Source organism: Sander lucioperca, chromosome 13 (genome assembly GCF_008315115.2).
Source record: "Sander lucioperca isolate FBNREF2018 chromosome 13, SLUC_FBN_1.2, whole genome shotgun sequence".
Taxonomy (NCBI): domain Eukaryota; kingdom Metazoa; phylum Chordata; class Actinopteri; order Perciformes; family Percidae; genus Sander; species Sander lucioperca.
The window spans coordinates 18,909,048-18,934,569 of NC_050185.1; the positions used below are offsets into that span (position 1 = coordinate 18,909,048).

General features: G+C 41.1%; 3 protein-coding genes and 1 non-coding gene across 12 annotated transcripts; 2 read left to right on the forward strand and 2 right to left on the reverse strand.

The window, feature by feature from the left end:
* The first annotated feature begins 577 nt into the window (after positions 1-577).
* LOC116037098 (endosialin-like) lies at positions 578-5,443 on the forward strand. Its single transcript, XM_031280884.2, has 2 exons — positions 578-1,791; positions 3,465-5,443. The coding sequence occupies exons 1-2, from the start codon at positions 1,377-1,379 to the stop codon at positions 5,213-5,215; spliced, it is 2,166 nt and encodes a 721-aa protein (XP_031136744.1). The 5' UTR covers positions 578-1,376; the 3' UTR covers positions 5,216-5,443.
* Positions 5,444-7,678: 2,235 nt separating this feature from the next.
* Positions 7,679-7,760, reverse strand: trnas-gcu. The gene has a single exon. It is a non-coding gene; the product is annotated as a tRNA-Ser (tRNA).
* A 3-nt stretch (positions 7,761-7,763) lies between these two features.
* On the forward strand, positions 7,764-18,744 carry dpp3 (dipeptidyl-peptidase 3). 4 transcript variants are annotated; one of them, XM_031280796.2, is made up of 20 exons: positions 7,764-7,787; positions 9,810-9,968; positions 10,110-10,254; positions 10,390-10,479; positions 11,297-11,434; positions 11,775-11,849; positions 12,081-12,171; positions 12,448-12,578; positions 13,014-13,144; positions 13,407-13,465; positions 13,889-14,083; positions 14,185-14,297; positions 14,382-14,474; positions 14,578-14,640; positions 14,733-14,857; positions 15,684-15,804; positions 16,088-16,267; positions 16,908-17,070; positions 17,790-17,978; positions 18,014-18,744. In XM_031280796.2, exons 2-19 carry the CDS (start codon positions 9,844-9,846, stop codon positions 17,930-17,932), a joined length of 2,181 nt encoding a protein of 726 aa, XP_031136656.1. In that variant the 5' UTR covers positions 7,764-7,787; positions 9,810-9,843; the 3' UTR covers positions 17,933-17,978; positions 18,014-18,744. The 4 variants fall into 4 exon arrangements, with proteins under 4 accessions (XP_031136656.1, XP_031136655.1, XP_031136657.1 ...); XM_031280795.2 differs by having other exon boundaries at positions 17,790-18,744; XM_031280797.2 differs by lacking the exon at positions 7,764-7,787 and adding an exon at positions 7,953-8,053 and having other exon boundaries at positions 17,790-18,744.
* Positions 18,745-20,025: 1,281 nt separating this feature from the next.
* Positions 20,026-24,618, reverse strand: LOC116037116 (ras and Rab interactor 1-like). Of its 6 annotated transcripts, XM_031280913.2 has the most exons (7): positions 24,427-24,618; positions 23,656-23,853; positions 23,023-23,137; positions 22,181-22,253; positions 21,917-22,008; positions 21,313-21,525; positions 20,827-21,196 (listed from the first exon to the last, which is right to left on the reverse strand). In XM_031280913.2, the coding sequence occupies exons 1-7, from the start codon at positions 24,445-24,447 to the stop codon at positions 21,072-21,074; spliced, it is 837 nt and encodes a 278-aa protein (XP_031136773.1). In that variant the 5' UTR covers positions 24,448-24,618; the 3' UTR covers positions 20,827-21,071. The 6 variants fall into 6 exon arrangements, with proteins under 6 accessions (XP_031136769.1, XP_031136770.1, XP_031136772.1 ...); XM_031280909.2 differs by having other exon boundaries at positions 20,026-21,525; positions 24,427-24,613; XM_031280910.2 differs by having other exon boundaries at positions 20,026-21,525; positions 24,404-24,613.
* Between the last annotated feature and the right edge of the window lie 904 nt (positions 24,619-25,522).

Consider the following 25,522-nt stretch of genomic DNA (forward strand, 5'->3'; position numbering starts at 1 on the left):
AAAAATGTCCAGCTGGTATGGACTTGGTAGAAAATGACAAGAAGTGGTGGTGGCTGAAAAAAGAGAAAATAAAGTGAAGAGTGGGGGAGATTAAGAAAGAATGAGATAAAGAGAAATTAATATTGAGACAACAAATATGAGAGGCAGACAGAGAGCAGGAGAATCAGGCAGAAAGTGGAGGAGAAAAAGAAGAGGAAAAGAAGAAGAAGAAGAAGAAGAAGAAGAAGAAGAAGAAGGGGGAGACTATCTCTGCATCTCACAGAGCTGACAAACACTTTCCACTCCTGTGAATGCGGTGCAGCATGCACAACTTGAAGGCTGAGTGTGTGTGTTTATATGAGAAAGCATGCGTGTGTCTAAAGCCATAGGCAAGATGGGGGGACAGAATGGTGCCGTATGGTTTTCATAACTCTCTGAGGGTCCCCCCCCCCCCCCGCCCCCTGCACGCACACACACACACACACGCACACACACACACGCACACACACACACACACACACACACACGCACACACACACACACACACACACACACACACACACACACACGCACACACACACACACACACACACACACAAACACACACACACACACACACACACACACACACACACACACACACACCAACCCGTCAACCACTCCAGCCTTCCCTTATACACTGAAACATTTCACCAGCCCCCTCTTCCAAAAAACACACAATTCTTTTTCCTCTACGTAGCCCCTTCCACCCTCCCCCATCTTTCTCTCTTTCTGACGTTCAGTCAGAAAGCCAACTTTGCAGAGTCAAGAAAGCCCCGGCAGGATCAGATACAGCAGAGGGTTTCTGTCACTGAAATTCATCACATTCATATATGGACTCTATTTAACTCTTTTGGACTCAGTTGAAAGGCAGATTGCTCCATTGAATTATTTTGAACCCTGGACTCTACTGGTACTTCACTGGACTTTATTTTGGACTCTACTGGACTCAACTGGACTTTCCAGGGGATTCCACTGGACTGCACTGGTTTCTATTAGATTCATATAGGATCTGGTCAAATCTTCTTTACTGTGGCAGCAGCACTGATAGTTTGCTGATGAATGGCATTTGGCCCATTCTGCACTGTAGGGGTATTTGTCTAAGGGTTTAGGCAATCCAAGGTAAATTAAGGTAATCCAATGTCAGTTTTGGATGTGCCTGCCTCAGATTACTTTGAATAAAAGGTCAATTAAACCAGATTATTTATTCAAATACATTAACAGAATAGGAAAAAAAAAGTCTTGGGTCAGGTTTGTTTGAATAGGATATATAAAATAATTATTTTCCTTCATCAGGTTATTTATTGGAGTACTCATTTGAATGTTGGCCTAGTTTAAACCTCTTGTCTTGGTGGAGGATGCAAAAGACCACCAGGAGCAGTAGCAGCTGCAGCAGCATGAGTCTCCTGTGTGCCCTGTGGCTGCTGATGGTCTGTCTGGCTCCTGGAAGCCAAGGCCAGAGGCTGAGGGAGGCGGAGGCAGAGCCGCCAGCAGCCAGCGTTCAGCTAGCGGAGAGAGATGCCCTCTGCCACCAGGAGGGATGCTACGCTGTCTTCCTCCAGAAGAGAACCTTTAGGGAGGCTGGGCGGAGCTGCCGGGAGCGAGGTGGGACCCTGGCAACGATGCATACCCAAGAGGCAGCGGGTGTGGTCCATGAGCTGCTGTCGGCCATCGAGGGGACCAGGTCACGGCTTCGTCTCTGGATCGGGCTGCACAGACCGCCACGCCAGTGTTCATCCATCCGACCACTCAGAGGATTCGTCTGGGTCACAGGCAAAATCTCCCCTTTTTGACTTTTGACCCTTCAGTGTTCCTAATAGTGACCTTCATCACCATATTAGCAATTGTATTAGATTGTAATAATTGAATTTAGACAAAACTGCCCCAATATAGGGAAAAGTGCATAATGGTAATGTTTTCTTACAATTAAGCATTCAAGTTCCAAGTTTTAGTTCCGGTTGTTGACTGTGATCTAATGGGAAAACTTGTGTCAGTACAACTGAGGCAAAATCTGTTCAAAAAATAATTTAGTTAATCACCTACTTGATTAAATTGGTTCTTGCAGTGTTTGTAGCCTAGCATGTGCAAAACCAAATAAACCAATGCTATATTAGAATTAGGCCTTTTGTTATCATATTAATTTTAGTTTACCTGTTATACAACATTAGACTTCCCTAAACTTGATTCAGCATTTACAACCATTAGGCCTATTTCAATATTAATACTTCCACACATGCAGTTGTATCAAGAGCTTATGAATAGATTACGGTATTAAACCATTGTGCTGGCCCCCAACCCCAACCTCTCTGTCAGACTTTGGTACCGAGGCCAGACTCCAGAGCTCCACACTGCCTGGTTATTACATTAGCTACTTTTGTTTCACAGAGACGGAGCTGGCTGGCGTGACAGGAGAAGTTCAATCCCTTTTTGACCTTACTGCTACCCCTCAACCTGATTTAGTCATTAGTCACATAGTCAAACCCACTAAAAGACAGATTGTTTTTTTATCACTCAAAGTGTCTGCCTTGGTCTTAAATTAGAACAGACATTATTTTTTTAAGAGTTATGTGGCCAGCTTAGTTGTTTTTTCTCTCCATCTGCCGTGATTTAAAGGGTTGCTTTACCCAAATTGCTAAAATGTTTTCTCACTTATTCCTGGTGGTATCTATAGCAATGCGAACAGTTTTGGTTTTATTTAACCAGGGTTTGATATTGAGATTTGTTCCTGCGCCCCAATACAGTGAATGTTAATGAACATTTGTTTGTGGTGCTCACAGCATTGAAAAAATACATTAATTAAAGGGCAACTCATCTGTAAAACTACAACCCAGATATTCTAATGTGGCATTGCATTGAGTTTTATTTAGAAGCTGATACAGCTGTAGCATATTATAGTGAATGTGTGTGTATATATATATATATATATATATATATATATATATATATATATATATATATATATATATATAGTAAACAAGCTTTCTAAACATACATTACTACTACCTGATATGAGCCAGCTGCTAAAAGGCAAATCTCACCTTTCATCTCATTTGAATTCTATTGCAACAAAAATATGAGCAAGATATAAGAGGTGTTTCCAATATCTGACTTTGGCGACTGCTGGTGGTTGTATTTAAAAAGACACTGTGGCAGGCAGCAATGCAGTCTGCTAGACCCCACCCACCCCTCACTGAGCCTAGAAAGAATGACAATGACATAACAACACATAGACTGCACCAATTTGTGTTTTACACATGGATACTAAAATCTACACATGGCAGCTTTAATCATGATCCTAAGGATTAACATTTTAAATATGTCAGATGATCTGAAAAAGCAAATTATACTAGAAGAGTAATTGCAGAAAGTTTGAAATAAAAGACGGAAACTAAAAAGAGGAATTTTTTACTTTTAATGACCTGGTCCTTGTCTTTATTTTCCGACAGGAGACCAGGATGGCCAGTTCACCAACTGGCTCCGTGAAGACACCCCTGGGACTTGTGCGGCCCCTCGCTGTGTAGCCATGACTGTCCACACTTCTGAGAGCGCGCGTGAGAGCAGTGACAATTTCCGGTGGGTCGATGGCTCCTGTGCACTGCCGTTAGATGGATACGTTTGCCAATACAACTACAAAGGAATGTGTTCACCATTGGAGGACGAGGGTAGTGGTCCAGCTGTTTACTCCACCCCATTTCACCTTGTTAGCACACTGCTGACCCATGTGCCCTATGGGTCTGTAGCTACTCTTCCCTGCCCTGCAGATGGCTCAGACCCAGATGCTCGTGCTGAGCAGACAGTCCTGTGCATGGTGAGAGACGACGAGACAGTGGGCTGGTCCAGGGATGCCCCACTCTGCTCGACCAGTGCAGCGCCACCGAACCAGGACTGGTGTAACGGAGACCATGGCTGTGAGCAGCACTGTCAGAACACAGACACAGACTACTACTGTTACTGCTCTGAAGGCTTTACAATAGATGAGGACGGGTACAGCTGCAAACCCGATCCCCTGAGCAAAACTGACCCCCCTGAATTATCCGCTGACTCCGCCGGTCCCACTGACCAGCCCCACATCAAAGAGGTTTGTGTAGAGATGGGGTGTGAGTACGACTGTTTGGAGACAATGCGTGGCATCCGCTGCACATGCCCCCCTGGCTACCAAATGGGTCCAGATGGCCTAAGATGCTCTGATGTAGACGAATGTCAACAGCAACCATGCCCACAACTCTGTGTCAACATCCCAGGCACCTTCCACTGCACCTGCCACTCTGGGTACCAGCAAGATGATGAGGGAGAGTGTGTGGACATCGATGAGTGCCTCGATGAGGGCAGCTGCGAAGGCACTTGTGAAAACACAGTGGGGTCCTTCACATGCCAGTGTAACCCTGGGTACAAGTCAAGCAGTGGAGGAGAGTGTATAGATATAGATGAGTGTGTGGGGGAGTCGCCCTGCCAGCAGCAGTGCCTCAACTATATGGGAGGGTACCAGTGTTACTGTGACAATGGCTATGACCTGCAGTCTGATAGGCTTACTTGCCAACCTTCGCCTGATGATGAAGAATATTCCACTCTGACCCCTGACCCCAGTGACTCCGCTCACATACTTGACTTGGACCCAGACCATGATATTCCCTGGTCCACCTCATTCACCCCGGACCCAAACTTTGAAGCTGACACTAACTTTGATGATGACTGGCTGACAGAAGCCCCTGAAGTGCTCTCCCCTGACATGGATCATGGGTCAGACAATCACCTGAACCAATGGGATGCCCTATCACCTAAGCGATATCAGACAGCCCCATCCCCGACTCAAAAAGACAACACAGGCAATGAAATTAATAATGAGGCTGAAACTAAGACAGAAGATAGAGAAGCTGATGGGGTGGGAGCTGAAACTGCAAACGGCTCAGCCACTGGAACTAGGGAGGGGGAGGGATCTAAGGTGGATGGTACAGAGAATGTCAGCGGCACAGCAGAGGCAGAGGATGGATCTGCTGCAGGTAAAAGGAAGCATGATAAGAGCTGGCTAATGGTGGCCCTGCTGGTGCCTCTGTGTGTGTTCCTTGTAGTCATGCTGGCTCTGGGGATTGTCTACTGCACCAGTTGTGCTGTGGACAAGAGCCTGAGTTTTTCAAACTGCTATCGCTGGATACTCCCTACAACACCTCCCGACAGGAGGAATGTCAAAACCCAAGCATGAACCCTAAAATACACAAACACACACACAGATGTGTTAAGGCTCAGATGTCTGTCATTTCTCTTGTGGTGCAGAGCTGGTTACTAAACCTACCATTTGGATAAAGTGCAGCTAACTGGTTCTCCCATTCATCGAAGAAAACCTAATACTTTCTGTTGCACACCCCTTGTAAATATTTCACTTTCTCGTCATGTTTTTAGAATTCAATAAAACCAATAAACTGATGAAATACTGTGTGGTTTGTAAGCCTATCTAGGTTATAGTAGAAAACAATGTCTAATCAAGTTGATGGACAAATGAAAGCGTGAAAGGAATGTGTGGTTATGTGGTTTATGGCTCCATGATGTGTGGAAAAACAAATTAACTGCTAGGAGGGGGGAATGAAAAGAATGAAAAAAGGGGGGAAAGGGGGGAAGAGAAGAAAAAAAGAGAGGAAAAATGAGAAATCGCTGGTTTGATCCCCGATTGGAACATGTCTCAATTAACGCAAAGTGCTATGAATTTATCAAATATCGCTTAAAAACATATACAAATACGATTGTTAAGAATAATAATGGTTTGTATTGATAATAATAATAATAATAATAATAATAATAATAATAATAATAATAATAATAATAATAATAATAATAATAATAATAATATGAGAAAAGAAGGAGAAAATGCAGATTAAATTATGTTATAAATTAATTTTTAATTAAATACTGTTGGGCCAATAAGGTGCACACTCTTGCCAGGATTTGCACCTGGAATCTTCCACCCAAAGGATGGATGTGTTACTATTACACCACAAGAGTTGTATTGTATTTGTATAGTGTGTGTTAACATAAACATAGATAAATATAACAAAGATAACACAAACACTTATACACTTAATAGAAATAACACAATGTATGGGCTTGTAATGGAACATCAAAGTACAGTACAATTATAAAAACAACTATATACATATGGGGCTAACGTTAACGTTAACGTTATCTCAGTCGTTACGTTACCCTTTCAACATTGTTTCCCACGTTAATCTAAAGGATCTAGCAAAATCTACTGTCTCATAGACTTAAATATTCATTAAAATTATATATCATAACGTTAGCCTTTTTGGATGATTTGAAGTCTACTATTGTCATAACATGTACTTACCGTAGAATGATACCTGAGCTAGAGGTGTTGAAATTAATCAAATAATCGATGCATTGAATCCTGAACATGGACGATGCTGCATCGATAATCGGCCAGGCATAATCGATTATTTCTGTTTACAATTTAATGTAGGCCTAACAACATTTCTGTTTATATATTCTGTTATGTTTTGTACATTCAGGAAGTGCCATGTGGTCATTGCTGTAGTTTTATGTATCCAATTTATTTAGTATTAGAGCACTGCAGAATGTTTTCTTTTGAAGCTTGAAAAGCTATGAATTAAATATCCTATATGGCTTTAATAGAAAAATGTATTTGACGCATCGTGATGCATCGAGATATCGAATCGAATCGAATCGAATCGAATCGGGGACATGATAATCGTAATCGAATCGAATCGGGAGATCGGTGAACATTGTTTCCCATGTTAATCTAAAGGATCTAGCAAACTGACTGTCTGTCTCATAGACTTAAACATTCATTAAAATTATATATCATAATGTTAGCCTTTTTTATTATCATAACACGTACGTACCGTAGAATGATACCTGAGCGTCGAGAAAAGTTTGTAACCTGTGACTAAACGGTGGCCATCCAATCGGCGATGAGATTCGTATGACAACCTTATGCTATATGATGGCAAAGGTCACTCACCAATCAGACAACTGTGCGTCAAGGCAGCAATTGTTGATTGGATGCGTCGCAACATTGTTTCTTAGGAACTGATTGGCTGTTTTACCCCATGTGTTAGCAATGTTCGGATCTGTGTTAGGACCTCGTTCAAATATGTTAGGACTTGTTAGGAATCGTTAGAAGATCGTTAGCAATCATTAGGAATCCAGGGACTACAGGTGGAAATTAGCAATTGTTGCTATAACCTGGCCCAAGACATATTCTCTTGTTTTAACAAGTTTAATGTTTATTTGTGCATTGTCCCTGTTTCAAATAAATCAATTTACAATTTCCAGGAATCGTTAGGAGATCGTTAGGATGGGTTAGGGGTATACAAATGAAAGTGTGAAAGGAATGTGTGGTCATGTGGTTTATGGCTCCATGATGTGTGTAAAAACAAATTAAAGGCTTTGATGATCTGAGCCAAATTTTTACTTTCAACAAGTGAAGGGGGGTGGTGGGGATGAGTAGGAGATAGTTGGCAGGGTGCAAGCTGCCATCTGCTGGCCGTAAATATCTATACTGCTGGAACACCACATTTCACAGAGAGTCACCTTGTCACGAGTTCTGGTCGTGGGTGTCCATTTCCCTCGATGAACAGCGTGTACAGGGAACGAATTATGTTGAAATGTGTGCGATTATGGAAAAGGAGTCCGACGAGGATGGGATTCGAACCCACGCGTGCAGAGCACAATGGATTAGCAGTCCATCGCCTTAACCACTCGGCCACCTCGTCCTGTATTCCTTACTCGGTGCGACATTGGTAATTATTGGGGGCTATATAAATATTATGAACTATTTCAGTGTGATATTACAGTTTTGTGTGCTTGCTTTAGACGTTCCGATATCGTGTTTTTCACTTATGACGTGAAACGCATCGAAAAGTCCGGCGCAGCTACTTCGTGATTTTTACCACAATATACAACCTGTGATTGGTTGAGGGGCGGTTCTTACGTTGAATGAATACAGGAAGTGTACAGCGTGAGACTGCAATTTGACGTTCGCCGAAGAATAAGGTTCCTCACTAAGGTAACACGCTGTTAAGTTGGTATCCACCTTTATACCTCACAAAATGTACTGAATAGTAGCTAATAAAACATGAATGGGTCGCATAATATTTGCGACGTACTGTTTTGCTTTCAGAAGTTGTGGCAGCGTGTTTAAATGCTCCTGCACTCAGCAGCACTTAGCATTTACGCTAGGAGCTAACGGCAACGTCAACGTTAGCTGCAGACTAAACGTATTTCGACAAGTATTTAACATGCAATTTGAAAGTTGCCCTGCTGTAGGCTGCTAATTGTATAGGGTCATTAAAAGACGCGTGGCTTTCGGCATAACTGAGAGGCCTTTTGTTTTTTTATTGTTGGTTTTCATTGAAAGTGAAAACGATAACTAACGTTACCTTTTTATTATTGTATAACTGACTAATCTTGAATCTGTGCCATGGTCAGCTATGGCTGATCAAGTTGTGATTTGAATAATCTCTTACCTTTGTCCACATCCCATTTTTTCTAACTTAAATTAATAATTATCTTTCATTACACCACTAAAAACACTGCACGTTTTAGGTCTAGAGGTCTAAAACTTTATATGTGTTGTTGACAAGGTATAGAAGATATGTGGGGTGTTTTGCATTTTGGCCTTGCAGTTCTTCTGCTATACGCTTTTCCATTTGGGTATGGCAAATGGCAAAAAAGAAGAAAAAAATGTGTATATTATAAGGTAAAAAACAAAATTCCCAGATAAGAAACAAACTGTGGATCCCAGTAGTGCAATGTAGTGATGAAGCTTCGCAAACCATTGTCTTTATTTTCTGAGCTCACTAGATGGCGTTCTCTGTTCAACAAAGGGTTGAAAACACACTGAATTGCCATTCCTTTACCCTTTTTCTTTGAACAGAGAGCGCCGTCTATTGAGCTCAGAAAATAAAGACAGTGGTTCGCGAAGCTTTATTTGACCTTCACTAGTGCAATGTGCTTTAACGGTTTTTAGTTGATTGGCAGAAACTTAATAGTTAACAATTTTGATAATCAATTAATAATGAGGACATGAGGAGAAGTTTAGGTGCTTTTCTGTGTTTTATATAATTGTGAATTGAATAGCTTTGGGTTTTGGGCAGTTGGATAAAACAAGTTATTTAAAGACCTCCTAGGTTTCTGGTAAATTGTGTTGGCCATTCAGTTTTCATAGAAGAGAGCAATTGAAAGAAAATATCAGCAGATTAATCGATAAGGAAAATAAGCATTAGTGGCAGCCGTGTTTAATATGTCAACTCATATTAGAGTGACATAACAAAACATATTAGAATAGAGTATTGCATAGTAGAAGTAGGCTATAGAATAAATTATATTCTTTGTTCAAATATCATACTTAATCAAAATCAAGCTGCCAATTTTATAATGTTAAAATAAAGGTCAAGAAAACTTACTATTTTACCAGTACATCAGTATAACTTTTATAAATGTGCATTTGTACAGTAAACAATCTGCTTGGCCTGCATTAAGCGTGGACTGGTGTGCAAATACTTCCTAGAGCTCATGGTTATGTAAAAAAAAATGCCAATGCTCTGCAGCTAACTTGCAATTTTGCTTTTATCTCTTCATCCCATGCTGTACTCATCTCCTTACTACCCTCTGTTATTTCATCCGTCTCTCCTCTTTCATTTCTTTGTCTTCCACCTTTCTTTCTCATCCCATTTACACTTCCTTACTCCCTTTTCCCCAACTCATCTATCTCCCTCTTTCTCATTCTTTACTCTTTCATCACTTCCCCTCTCTTAATTTAGTTCCTCATTGTCAGTGGTAAACCTCAGACTAAAGATGGTGGACTCCCAGTACTACCTCCCGAATGAGATCGGTGTCTCTGCTCTGGACTGCAGCGTGGCCTTCCATTTGCTTTCACCTCAGGAGAAGATGTACGCCCACTACCTGTCACGCGCCGCTTGGTACGGTACTAATCTCAGGATGTAGCAAGTTGAAGTCAAGCACTAGTTGAATCAAGAAATAAGAAATGTCCTACCTGTTTTAAAGAATAGAAACTTAAGACTTTAATTTATTGAAGAACTGAAGCCCGTTTGCTGTCTTAGGTATGGTGGTCTGGCAGTGCTGCTGCAGACATCCCCGGAGTCGGCAGATATCTTTGTCTTGCTGCAAAGAATCTTCAGGAAGCAGACACCTGCACAGCTGGAACAGGTCGCCACAGCAGCTGGACTCAGCTCGGAGGAGTACCAGGTACATTGTGTCTTTGGCTGTCTCTGGTGCTGTCTTGACATACCCTTTCACCCACATACAAATGCAAACATGTGTAAAGATATTCATTATGCTATATACAGGATGAAAATTATGTTTCTTGGGTTTGATATTCAGGCATTCTTGGTGTATGCAGCTGGTCTGTACGCCAACATGGGAAACTACAAGTCTTTTGGAGACACCAAGTTCATCCCAAATCTACCCAAGGTAAAAATCCAGTTCAGCTGCTTTTGTAAACAGTTTTTTTAAATGGGGTGGACACAGTTAAACAAACCCATTTTAACGGCGTCAATTTTTTTATCGCGAGATTAACGTTCTTTTTGGCATAGCAAACTTTGTCGTTTTTTTTCGCATGCTGTTGCAACAACTAGTAACGTTAGAAAAACTACAACACCACACCGGATCTAGCTAGACCGAAAACAAAACAACAGTCACGCCGCACACCATGTGCACACACTTGTTTGGGCTTGCGATGCGAGCCGGCCAAAGAGTAGTAGGCTACCATTACGTTTTGAGTGGATGGCGAGCGCGAGACCCCGAAATGGATGCCAATAAGATTCTGAATGGAAAGTTTACTTTTAAAAAGTTGCCAAATGGTTCCATTGACAAGACCAAAATGATCTGTGTGTTCTGTCGTTGTGAACTGAGCTATCATCGCAGCACGTCCAGTCTGAAATACCACTTGATGGCCAAGCACACAGCTGATGCAAATTCTCCGCCCCCTCGTAAAAGCCAGGCAACAAAAGCACAAAGCAAGCCGATCCACTTTTCCATGTTGATAAGAGCATTAAAATGAGAAAAAATAGACAAAACAGAAATCTAGGGACATTTAGAATAGATAAAAATGTGCGATTAATTGTGAGTTAACTATGACATTAATGCGATTAATTGCGATTTAAATATTGTAATCGTTTGACAGCACTAACTATTACATATGGTCTCAAGAATTCTCACAGAGTTGACACAGCACTTGTCAAACTGCAGTGACATATTTTATGCTGTCTGTGTCTGTCTGTCCACCCAGGACAAGCTGAAAGCTGTGGTCAAGGCCAGCCAGGCATTTCAGGACCAGCCCACTGAGATGGAGGCCCTGTGGGACAGCTGCTCGTGTCTCCTCTACTCCCTGGAAGACAGAAAGAAACAGCTGGGGCTGGGTGACAAGGTGAGATCTTGCAGTATCATTTAATGCAGAGTTCAGGCCAGCTTTGACCATAAACTATTTTGTCTGGTAATGTTTAAGGAAATATCAGTCATGTTGTCAGGACTGTATAGATTTGATAACTGTTAAAGAGACATTTCTTATTCTTCATCATGAGCACTGGTTAACTGAATATTCACGTAGCTCGTAGCAAGTGAAATGGTTTTGCAGTTTGGTATCTTTAGATCTAGGCTTAGGAAACCACTGAACCCATAACTTCCAGTGGGTTCTACAGGTGACCTGGCACTGTGGCCCCTAAGAGAAAAATCCATGGCTCATTAAGTATTCTTGCTATTTTTTTCAGGGAATTAGCACCTACTTCTCAGGAAACTGCTGTCTGGAAGATGCTGAGCTGGCTCAGAAGTTTCTTGACTCGAAAGTAAGTAATATTCTCATTTCCATTGTTGTTTCCCCGATCTCTTTCTTCTGTACTCCACTTACGCCTTGTACTTTTCCATGTTGCACTCGATTTACGTTTTTCATAATCTTCCTTCACCTCTGCCCTTCATTTTGATGGCTCATCCTGTTTCTGTGTCTTTTCTCGCTCCTCCATGTATTTTTCAGTCTGATTCATCTTATTCTTAGCTTTGTTCTTGTGGTTCATCTCTAGAAACTGTCGGCTTACAACACCCGTCTGTTTAAGAGGGACAATGGAGGTAAAACCTGCTATGAGGTGCGCCTGGCGTCAGCTGTGCAGAAAGGTCAGAACTACAGTCTCACATGAGAACCAGAATAACATTTCTAAACATTTACAAAATTCATCAACCACCTTGTGACAGATTTGCCATGCATAATGTAACACGTATCACATGTTCATGTACACTCCGCATGTTATGCTGGAGACATTCTAGCTTTTGAACTCAAACACATTGTGATTACCAAGAAATTGATGTGGAGAGATTTGTTAATGTAACTAATGTTGTTAATAATGGTACACAGTCAGTTAAAGCAAATAAATGTACACTACTTCTTCACAGACTGCGCAGTGGAGGGGGAATGCGAGTCATGCTGCGGCAGCTTCAACTTTGAAGACAAAGAGTTCATTGTGAAGAGGGGAGACTATGCTCCTTTAATGGAGAAAGTCTCTTATTACCTCCAACAAGCACAAGTGAGAGCGAGGGATACGGTGTGGATTATAGTCAATGTTAAGGCTGGATTCTTTAGCTGTTTGGAACCACAACAGGAAAAAAAAAACACCAAAAAATGAAGTCGATAGAGCAAAATGAATTAGTTATTTTTGCTGTAAAAACACAAAGAATTGCTTTTGTTGGAGTTGGTAGTGATGAATATATGTAAGATTACTGAAAGTAAAAGAGAGACTACCAAAATGACAAACGATGCCAAATTGCATCTTAAAATGAATGTAATGTAGTATTAGCCTTTGGCAAAACAGTAATAGGAAGAGGAGATATGAATGCAGAGATCGATATCTTTAGGTGGGGAATAGGAGTGACTGAATGAGTTGATAACCTAAAAAAAAATTATCTTCCTGCCACATTTTCACTTTTGTAATTTTTCTTCTGTTTCCAAATAATTACCACAGGCCTATGCCGCTAATGAAAACCAGAGAAAGATGCTTGACGAGTACACTCGCAGCTTCACATTTGGCTCAGTTGAAGCCCATAAAGAGGGCTCGCGCTACTGGATTAAAGACAAGGGACCAATTGTTGAGAGGTGAGCCCACTGATCCACAGTAACATCAGATTAACATGTTGACTGTCCACAATGTAGGGTGTTTCATTGTCCAGTGCCATTGCACTCATGACTTGACAGACCACATGTTACATTTGATGTCAACCTTGAATGTTATCGGATTTATAAAAGACAGCTAACTCAGAACCAATCTGTCTCTCTGCTTTCTCTGGTCATGCTACTCTCATGTAATAATCTCTGAAACCTCTCTGATCCTCCCACTCCGTTACTCTCCTTCTCTCAGTTATATAGGTTTCATAGAGAGCTACAGAGACCCATTTGGCTCCAGAGGAGAGTTTGAAGGTAACTAGCATGATGATCAAGAACAGTGATATTGACATGTTTGTTGGCATGCAAGCTGTTACTAGCATGGGCCTCTCCAGGTTGTATTTGCTGTAGAAAAGAGCTGGAGGATATTTGGGGGAAGTTACTTAAGTAGCTGTACACTTTTAACTCCAGAAGGTAATAGGTTAATAATTTCATCCTAGGAATGATTACATTGATTTCTTTAGGACACATACTGTAAAGAAGGTTGTAGGGCTGCTCGATTATGGAAAAAAATAAAATCACGATTATTTCGGTCAATATTGAATCACGATTACTTGTGTGTGTGTGAGAGAGATTAAATTAACAGGAGGGTTTATATTACTGTCCTTTTTTCAAGATTAGTCAAATAGTTTTCTTTCAATTCACTTCCTAACTTTGGGGTTGTGATGTCACCTTAAGGTTTCGTTGCGGTTGTGAACAAGGCGATGAGTGAGCGTTTTACCAAACTGGTGAGCTCAGCAGAAGTCTTGCTCCCTGAGCTGCCTTGGCCAAGGGAGTTTGAGAAGGACACTTTCCTTAAACCCGACTTCACCTCGCTGGATGTCCTCACCTTCGCTGGCAGCGGAATACCAGCTGGCATCAACATCCCCAACTGTATGTACACTGAGATGTCAAATAACACAGTTCAGGTGGTTTAAAATGTTTTTGTCTGTCACACAGTATTATGCTTAAATGCTTTGTGGTTTTGTGTGTAGATGATGACATCAGACAGTCAGAGGGCTTTAAAAACGTGTCACTAGGCAACGTGCTGGCTGTAGCCTATGCTACAAAAAAAGAAAAACTCACCTTCCTGGAGGAGGAGGACAAGGTAATGCATGCAGCTTCCTAATTATCTTACACACCAGCACTTGTCCTTTTCACCCATTCGTGTGTGTGTGTGTGTGTGTGTTAGGATTTGTTTATCAAGTGGAAAGGCCCATCATTCGAGGTGCAGGTTGGACTTCATGAGCTGTTGGGCCATGGAAGTGGCAAACTGTTTGTCCAGGTCAGTCAAACATATTGTTTAATTTACAGAAACTGGATTGTAGACTCATCCGTAAGGAAATAAAATCTGATTTGCGTTTGTTTTGCTCCATCTCTTCCCACAGGATGACAAGGGCAATTTCAACTTTGACCAGAGTAAGGTGACCAACCCAGAGACTGGAGAACTGGTGAGTTTGTTTGTGTGAATTTTTTTTTATCAATTCTATGTTCTGTTGGCAAAAAGAGACAAAGTAGCTGAAGGTGTGAGAGTGTTTTGTAGGTGTCCAGTTGGTATCGGAGCAGCGAGACGTGGGACAGTAAATTCTCCACAATTGCTTCCTCTTATGAAGAATGCCGCGCTGAGTGTGTCGGACTCTATCTGTGTCTCAACAAGCAAGTGCTCAGGTATATCATGTTTTGCTTACAACCTACACTCGTGTGTCTGTGAATTTGACATAGATGTACGATACATGTATTCATTAGGGCTGTCAATCAATTAAAATATTTAATCGCATGATTGTCCATAGTTAACTTGCGATTAATCGCACATTTTTTAATATGTTCTAAATGTACTTTAAAAGGAACAATCTTCAAGTTTGTCACTACTGCATCTCTTCCTGATTTCCCAAACTATTGTTGGTTGTTACTTTAATAATGCCCGAGGCCCAATAACTGGATGCATGTGCATTAATCCCCCCCCCGTAAAAAAAATAGTGCCGTTAAAAGGAATTTGCGTTATTATCGTGTTAATTTTGACAGCCCTAATATTCATATAATGTATGTACTAGGAAATGGCTTTTTGGGGGTGCACCCCTGATTTTCTTCCATGGTTTGATGTTGGGGTGGGAATTGGCTTTTGAGGGTTTAGTTCAAAACACTTGCCTTTTACATACGAAAGTTAAGACTGACATTTTACTGTAAACTCCCCAGTTTGTTGTAGTCCAAAAAATTTTGTTATAGCCTCCAAATCCTCTAAATTCCCAAATGTCTTTAGCTGGGAAACATGTTGTGACTTAAGTACAGCAGTTATTTAACATACTGTACATTACTAGAAGAACCCAATCTCAATAGAAATAATCTCATTATGTTATTTAGGCTGTTATGATGATAGTTATTAGAATGGAGTTCTGGTAAATTTCTGGTAAAGCCCAGGTGATTTGTGGCTGATGGCTGTGAGGGAGGCCAGCATGTTAAATTGGTGTTGCCTTTGTCTGTGTGTTGTGTGTTCCAGTATTTTTGGCCATGAGGGCCAGGATGCAGAGGATGTGGTTTACATCAACTGGCTCAGCATGGTCAGAGCTGGACTGTTGGGCCTGGAGTTCTACACACCTGAGAGCAAGAGCTGGAGACAGGTAATCTGTCTGCTCACCGTGTTGCTTTTCTCCATAACATGCTGTCTCTCTCACATACTCACTTACTTGGACTGGTTTGCATCCTGCAATAATGAATCATAACTTAATACATATAAGTCCAAATACAGACTATTACGCATGTGTTTCTTACAACCTGACTGGCTCTGTTTTGCATATCTGTGTTGTTTACAATACAGCTAATACTTAGTCTGTCTCTGTTTATATGAGTGTCAGGATATGTATACATTGTATGTCACATGTATGCATGCGTGTATGTCTAAAGGCTCACATGCAGGCTCGTTTCGTGATCCTGCGTGTTCTGCTGGAGGCCGGGGAGGGCCTGGTGGGCCTGGAAGAAGTGACTGGACAGGACAGCAAGCCTGATGCTCGAATCACATTGGACAGAAGCAAGATCCACACTGTGGGCAAGAACGCCATCCACAAGTTCCTCTGTAAACTGCAGGTATATATAATCAATCTACTTTTAATTTTTTAAGCAAAAATTAAAAAAATAAGCTAGCTTTGCAAATGGGAATATTGGATTTGGACAAAACAAGCAATTAAGTACATTTGGGCTTTGGGAAATTGTGATGGAGATTTTTTTTTACTATATTCTAATATTTTTTTATAGACCAAACAATGAATGGTAGAATCAAGAAAACAATCAGCAAATTAATGGATAATGGAAATAATTGTAAGTAGTAGCTCTAAATAAAATAATGAATAAAATTAAGCTGCATAATAACAAATTCAACCAAAAATGAAGTTCTCAGGTTGCTGTTTTCATAAATTTGATTTAGTTGTTTAATTTGTTAAAATGTTTATGTCGTGTGACTCTAGTATGGCAATGTTGCATGGTAATTACAGTGGGTTGGATTGTTAGTCTAAGAGGTTTTCTGTCTACTGTTGCTACTCACCCAATCCTTTTTTTCATACTAACATGATATAAAGGAATTATGACCCCTTGATAGATGTGCACTGCTACATTGTTAGCCTATGTCTAAATAAATGATCAAGCATGAATTATCAATAATCAACTCTCTATGTGACAGCCATGTTGATTTCCCCCCACATGTTGCTAACCTGATTCTACCATTTTGAAGGTCTTAAAGGCAACAGCAGATGTGGAAGGAGGCAGGGCTCTCTATGACGGCTACTCCACTGTCAGTGACAGCGGTGCCCACAACTTCTTGCGTCTCCGGGAGACAGTGCTGCTAAGGAAGGAAGCTCGTAAAATGTTTGTCCAGGCCAACACCAGAGTCAATGGTATGTACCTGCCATAAGAGTTCACTCATGTTTGTTAACGCAGATGCACACATACGAACACAAACTCTCAAATCTTTATTCTGCCGTTTATTTCACTACATCGACAACATTACTTTGGTTTCCTTGGTCATTAAAACTATGGAAATCTATTAATCCCGATTCTATTCTGTTCACAGAAGGGTACTGTACCTTTTAAGCCCCTGACACACCAACCCGACGGCCGACCGTTGGCAGAAAAGGCAGCCGGACTGATCAGTCAGCTCCCCGAGGTCCAAAAAGTGCCTCAGAACACACTGCGTGTGTGCGAGACGTAATACGTCTCCATAACAGCAGGCGGCGCTAATCTGTATTGTCGCCCAAAAAATTTTAACCGGCAGCTGATTGGACGAACGCGTCACGTGGGTCTGGCTGCTCCTGGATTTTTCAACCGGGCATAATGGCGGCTTCGTTCTTTATACGATCTCATATTTTACGAAGATAGTTAACCGGAACGTGTTTCTGAAAACATTTTAAGCGAGAAATAGGCTATGCAGTTGCTGAATCTACTTGTGAACAGCTATGAACACCTTTGCCTTTCAAATGCAATACTATTTGGCATTATAAAACATTTTATTGTTTAAAATTCAGTAGTTACAGACTGCAATTGTACATGCTGCGAAGCAATTGTAGACACTGACTGTTATTTATTCAGTTTGTGACTGACTCTTTGTGGTTTCCAGGGGACAGTGTAGAGCTGGTGGAATACGAAGGCAGCGTAGCAGGTTTGATTCACTCCTTCACTGAGCGCTTCCAAGACGAAGTCGAGCAGCTGGAGGCCGACCTTTTGGAGCTGAGCAAAAGAGACGCCTCCTGCTGGTGTTGATGGATAGATGATCCGCTCCATAGGCTTCGAAAATACCAACTAAAATCAGATTATTATTTTTTTTTTTACCGTATGTGAAAGCAAATTGATTCATAATGGATGTTAAAACACACAAAACAAATTATCTAAATCATTTTACAAGACACTTCTGAAGAGACTAAAGTTTCATACAATACAATAAAGCCATACGACTAGAACAGATCTGCCAAAGATACAAGCCACAGTTTTTCTAGCCACGACTCAGATCCAATGTCAGGTGCTGTCTTTTGACACTATCAAATACAAATAAACGAGTTGATATGACACATCACTCTTTTAGATGCATTTTAGGACACATTTTTCTAATGAGAAGATAACTGTCCATTAAACCAATGCTGCCTGACGATAAAAATAGTTCCTGGGTATAAACGTGTATGTAAGTGACTGATGGTAGTTTTCACTTTCTAATCATTGCACTGTCAGAATTTGGCTTCAGATCTTCACAAAATGATTTTAATGACATGTTTTGTCTGTACTTGAAATGATGTCAATCAATTGATTTTTACAGTCCACATCCTTACAGCTTGTCCATTAAATTAAATGTTTGTTCAGCCTTGGTGTTGATGATCTGACCGGTTAAGACGGAAGCTTAATGTTGACTGAAAGGCAAAATAATACTTAATGCTATTTTTTTTTGCCAGGTTTGGTATAATGAAGTCATGGCAGATTACCTGGCTGTATAAAATATTGCTCTGTATGGAAGGCCTAAAAAACGCTATACAGTATGTTAGAAATGTGGTGTTGAATCTGCACAAATAAAATGTTTCATAAGATCTTAGTGGTATTTTTTTCTATCAGAACCATTAGACATTTGCTCATTTCATTTTTATGAAATTCACCCACAATCTGAGATTGAATTTCAATATATTTTAATAACATTAGAAATATCCCTGATGTTCGAAGTAGGACCTTTAGTAAAATGACACATGCGTAGTTGAAGTCTGAAAGTCTGTTAAAATTATTTTAATTATTCTGATATCTAATGCTGAACAGCAACAATTTAAAGTGCCCACATTATGAAAAAATCACTTTCTGGGATTTGGGGTGTTATGTTGTGTCTCTGGTGCTTCCACACACATACAAACTGAAAAAATCTAGATTTGGGGTGTTATGTTGTGTCTCTGGTGCTTCCACACACATACAAACTGAAAAAAATCCATCCATGCTGTTTAGAGTGAGATACGGTTTCTGAATGTGTCCTGCCTTCAGTCTCTGGGTGAGCTGTTCAAAATCGGCACGGCTTGTGACGTCACAAGCCGAAACGAGCAGGCTAACCGCAACCATTAGCTCGTAGCGTTAGCATGTTAATGCTAACGCTAGCATGCTAACGCTAGCATGCTACCTCGTTCTCAATAGCAAAGCACTGCTACAACACACACAAGTTCACCATAATCTTCAAAAGAACTACTTACATGTGCGCCCTCATTTAGAAGTCTCCCAGCTAATCCTGCCTTGTAACTGACCGAAGTTGTAGAAACAGTCTTTCTTTTACTGTCTATGGAGCTAGCTAGCTGACATGATCTACATCTGAGCTACTGGGCATGTGCAGTGCAATCAAAGATAGTACAGAAGAAGAAAAGAGGTCTCACTCTGTAGCTAAAACAGAGACCAGCTGAAAAGAGGATCTGCAGCAGTGAGAGAGAGCGGTGCAGTACAACAAAAATATGGTGTTTTTTGAAAATTAAACCATGTAAACCTATTCTGGTACGACCTTAAAATACAATTATGAACCTGAAAATGAGCATAATATGGCTGCTTTAACTAGAAACAACAGGATCATTCACATCATCCTATTTAATGTTCACTTAATAGGATGATTTGAATGATCCTGTTTCATTACATGTCAAAATAATAGTTAATAGTTTTGATGTCATTTTTATTTGTACCTTTTGGTGCAAAAAAATAAAGGCAACTTAAAGCAACACTATGTAACGTTTAGCTGCAGCTGTAGTTCCAATGAGACAACCTGTAGGGGGACCGAAGCGGGAAAAGTTACATAGTGTTGCTTTAAGGTTAACTGTTATGGACTACCTTACCCAATAAAGTTTCATGTCTGAAATTTCTTAATTTAATTTTCACAAAATACTGAACATTTTTGGTTTGGTTTTAGAAAATGATTGGTGATAGAGCATAATAAGAAGTTTACACAATTTGTGGTTAAAACATACAAAACTACTAGAATCGTCATTGAATATTTAAAGAATTCTACACAATACTTTGATAATTTAATTCAGTTGTTCACTAGAGGCTTGTCCCATTGTCCAGTTTGTGGGGTGAGTGAGGTGGAGTCTCTGCTGCTCCCTCAAGACTGCTGAAGGAACCACAGCTGTCTGTGTCATTTAGAGAAGCAGCAGTCGTCTGTAAAACCAGATCCTCCTCTTCCCTCTTTGTGTGCAGTTCCTCATTTGTCTCATCATCTTCATCCTTATTTTCCTCTGCACCTGCTCCCTCCTCCTCGGCCTCTCTCTCTGATCTTTGCTGATCTGGTCTTGAAGGAGTAGCAGGTGTATGATAGGCCTGCTTTGCCAGCTGAGGGAAGGATGGAGAGGTGAAGGGAGAGAGAGTGAAAGGGACCTGAGGAGGAGATGGGGACCGGTAAGGTGAAAGAGAGGGTGAAGCGCTGGGTGAGTCATATGGAGAGAGGGAAAAGGGAGCCTTGGGAGAAAGAGATGGGGATTGATGAGGCGAGAGGGAGGGGGAAGCACCAGGAGAGTCATGAGGAAAGAGGGACGGAGATACTTTGGGGAAAAGGGGAGGTGCTTTGGGAGAACCCGATGGGGAGAGGTAAGGAGGGAGTGAGGGAGAATGGGAGAAATTGATCATTGGAGACGGCTGTGTGTAGTCTGAGTCGTCTGGAAGATTCTCCATGACTGTTGGTAGCTGAGTTGTAGCCCCCCTGATTCCAGCTTCCCTTTGGCTTGGTTCCATTTGTGTTTGGCCCTGCTCCTGTGTGTTAGGCTGGAGGTGAGGAGTTACTGACGGAGGCTGAACTTGGGCCTCACTGGGGGTGTCCTGACTTGGGTTCTCATCATGTAAAAGACCTTTCAAGGGATGGACGGTTCCTTGTCCCTGTTTCTGAGCTTTACATTGTCGTTTGGTTTTAGGCATTAGAGGTGGTGGAGGTGGAGGAGCGAGTGGGGGCGAAAGCAGGGTTGATGACTCTGTGGAAATCCGAACCTTGAGGCTGTGTTTGAACATGTGCCGTCTGGACAAAGCGTTCTGGGACTGCAAGAAAAGAGGGTTGATGAAACAGAGAGCGCCCTGGCCGGAACCATAGTCCAGCTCTCCGGGGCTGCGTGTAGTGAGTGGACAAAACTCATGGAACAGGGTGGGATTGGAACCTGATTGTTTGGTGGCGGTGTCTGATTTAGGTGCTGTCTTGAGCTGGTTGTCTGAGTCGGCCTGGGGAACTGAATCGGACTGAGCTGCCGAGCTCATCTGTGGGGCAGCAGCGGGCGGGACTGAATTTACAGCGTCTGGCTTCTTCTCTTTGTCCTTCTGGGGCTTAGGGGCCACCCGTGGCCCACGGATGTTTAGATGGGAATTCCAGAATTCTATAAAACAATATAGATTTTCATTAAAGTGAAAGAGATTTTCTTGTAATTGGTACATTTTAAGCAATTTACATATCTTCCTTTGTGCAAAGAGGTGCAAAAATAAAACCTCTTGATGACTATAAAACCATCTCCTAATAAAGATTTTGACATCCTAGCATATCAAAGACTATATTTCATGGCATATTTACTTTTAAATATATTATAATTCATTAACAAACATTAATTTCAACAAGTTTCTCTGAATACTTATTTGTCCTTAAATGGACATTGTTACCTAGGTAATAATAGTAATGTATGCAGTTTGTGTGCAATAAATCATTTAAGGTCCTTTAATGTATTTGAGGTTGCAAAATCTACTGTCAGAAAACAAGAAGTTGTGTTCACCAACCTATTCCCATATGTGAGATTGACTCGAGCTCTTTGTGGGATGTTGCCTTTGCAATGGCTTCAGGAAGCTCCAGAGGGAAGCGTAATACATCTCTGATACACAGATAATATATAATTTTAACAGCAACATTAGTTCTTGCAGATCAATAAATATTGACAGTGACCAATGTAGAAAAATAGGAAAAAATGATAACATATTGTAGAGGAAGTGCAGGTAAGGAAAAGAAACAGCTGAAGAAAATGAGAATGAGAGACAAGAATTTACCTGCTGACACAGTAGAAGGAAATGAGTCGTGGGAGATCTGGGAAGCTGATGGCTGAGGTCTCCAGAGACAGAGCTGGGCGGGGTGAGAAAAATAGGTGCAGGGATTTTTGGAGGGGGAGAATGGTAGTTAGATGTAGTCATGTGTAAATAAAATGAGAAAAACTGTTTTTGCCATTTTATAAAGTGTACATACATTTTAATTCATATCCTGCATTCCTGGAACTTGCAGGTAAACCAGTAGGGGTGTGCAAAAAAAAAAATCGATTCACATTCGTATCGCGATTCAAGCTCTACCGATTCAAAATTGATTCATAGAATTCCAAAAAAATTTTAAAAATTTTAAAAATTGTATGTCTACTGCAATCATATGGCAAAAGTAACTACATTTACATACTGTGAATCGTTTTTGAATCGAAAATCGATTTTGAATCGAATCTTGAGCCTAAAAATCGATATTGAATCGAATCGTGACATTTTCTGAATCACTTACTTCATGAATAGCAATACTAAAAAGCATACATGAGTAGTTGTCAATGGACTGAAATAAGCACAGTAACAAATTGACATAAAGCTCTTCATTTTGCTTGGGTAACAAAGCAAAATTTTATTATTACTTATTTCATGCAATAATAAGAATATACATGACAACTAGCTAGTGCAATCATACAATATATTGATATGTGATTACACAGGTATGACTATACATTTGTGTTCCAAAGAAGGCAGATTCAGTTTTAATGGGGTCAGACACTGAGGGTCATAGACCCCATTTTCACCTAGTAAATAAATCTGATCTGAGTGTTTCGATCACAAGAGGACAGCTCTATAGGTGGTACTCTTACTGGAGTGTTCCTGCCGGATGCCAAACTGCTGAACAAAGGATGGCAAGCTGTCATCTGCCAAGCGGACACACAGCACGTCTTTCTGGGACGTGCGAGACTTACGCACCAAGAAGGTCTGCAGGACAACACAAGCGATTACTGAGTGAATGTGTGAGTGCGTTGGACATGGAAAGAGAAAGCAAGAGAGGTACACTGTGTGTGTGTGTGTGTGTGTGTGTGTGTGTGTGTGTGTGTGTGTGTGTGTGTGTGATCATGTAAGTATAACCAATTTACAAAGAACAAGGAATTAATAATATAAGTCTAGGTTAGAAAAAAATGTATATTGACACTTTTAAACTATTGGGCTTGTAATTGGTAGATCTGAGGTGATATAAGATTATATTTTTTGTTTCTCGTTTCTCGACTCACAGCAGAGACACTGGTGACTGTGACAGCAAGCATTGTCTCTCTGTGTGACGTGCTTGTAAAAAAAAATTGTAAGTATATCAAATGATAAACTATATGTAATGTGTTTTTTTCTGAACCGTAAACTCATGTTGCAACGTTAAAGCCTGCACTATAGAAACTCCTGTTAAATTATTACACAGGCAACATATGGTGTACTTTTCTCTAGTTTGTGTATGTGGCTCTGACCCCAGGAGGCTCCCTCTGCAGTATGTGCAGTGCGGTGGCAGGGTTGATGGACAGCTGAAGCCAGACAGGAACTGTGAGCAGGAGACGGTCCAATATGCTGATGCTTCTCAGAGAGCCCTGTCCTCTTTGATACCCCAACTTGCGCTCTGACGGCTGGGTGGGCTCAGGGAAATCATACAGCGGTTCTTCTTGTGCCATCTACACACACACACACACACACACACACACACACACACACACACACACACACACCAAAAAGTACACCCGTGATTATTCTGCCACTGCATGCACTCCCATAGTTTATATGTGTGCTACAGGTGGTGATTTCTCGCCCTGTGGGATGCCTTCACACACACGCATGCCTGGATTGGGACAGCAAGTCCAGGCTTGGTAAAGTGCAGCAGCTCAGACAGAGCTTAAATTAAATAGCAAAGCTACCGGAAACACACGTTTTAAATACAGACACACACAGGACACACACTAACGCCACGCCACAGACGGCGATGTAACATTAAATAGAAAAAAAAAGAAAAAGAAGCAATGATATTGTTGGTTTCAGGCGATGATTCTGAAGACCTGGCTCTGTCCCCCTATTTTATTGAAGTCTCACCGCAGCCTGGATCGTCTGGATCCGCAGCGCGCATTCCTGTAAAACTTACACATTTCCTCTTAAAAACTATGACGCACACAGTCTTCCTGTACAATTACACAACTGAGTCAACTTGCACGATTCTAATTTTAACATCACCTGGCTGCTGGCTCGTTGTTTACCTCTTTGCCCCGTTTTCGCATGCTCCAACCTATTCTTCCATCAACTTCCCTACGATAAAAACTCAACTCCTCTTCCACTTTGGCCTGTCAAGACGTGTGTTCCCACACAGAGATGTCTCTGTATTTTGGCTCCTCCTCCCCTCCGACTCACCTGGAAACAGTCACCTTTCCGAAACTGATTTATTGGTTGCGCATAACTAGGCAACCAATAAATCCGTTTAGCAGTAGTTTAATTGAATAATTGATTCGTAGCCTACTTAAATGTTGCAGGTAATGGTGGGGCTAATTCTGATTGTTTTATGTAGGCCTAACTGTATTATCAATCTGAATCTAGCCTACAAAGTAGCCTAACTAGTAACTAAAGCTATCAAACGTAGCAGAGTAAAGTACAATATCTCCCACAGTCCCTCTTTGTAATGCTAACAACAGCTTAATAACGTAACATAACACAACAGCCACTCAAGGTTTGCTAATATTTGGCCATCTTGTGCAAACCGATGCAAAGTGCAAACCACCAGACTCTTTTCCTGTCCTGCTATTGTATTAAATTGCTGTGAGCTGGCAGAACATAACATAACGTAATCTCTGAGATTATTCCTTCACAGCGCTGTGCAATGCGATAAAATCTCAGAGTTGAACCGGGCAGACACAGCACTTTTCATCTGACTCACCCTGGGTCGGGTTAATTAAGTCTACTGCTAATTTACAACACTAGTAATAACATTACCGTTGCCAAAATAACCCCGCGAATCAAATCCATACTTCACCATTAACCATCAATCCACTAAACCTGTATGGAAATGAACACACCTGCTGAAGTGTTAAACACGGTTCTGGTGGTTGATGGACGCAGATATCTGCTGATTAGCTCTCATAAGGTAAGGTGGGTAGCGCACTGCCATGAGTCCATGACGCTAAATGTCTGATTACTCCACATTGTCATTGTGATATTTTGTGATTACATTCTGAATCTGCCCCGTTCTCTGTCAGGTAAATACAGTAGTAGGCAGGCTACAATGTCTACTTCTGATGTAGACGTATCCTACACTGACTGTACAGTGGAGTTGCATATTAAGTGATTTTGGGGTCCTTCTGT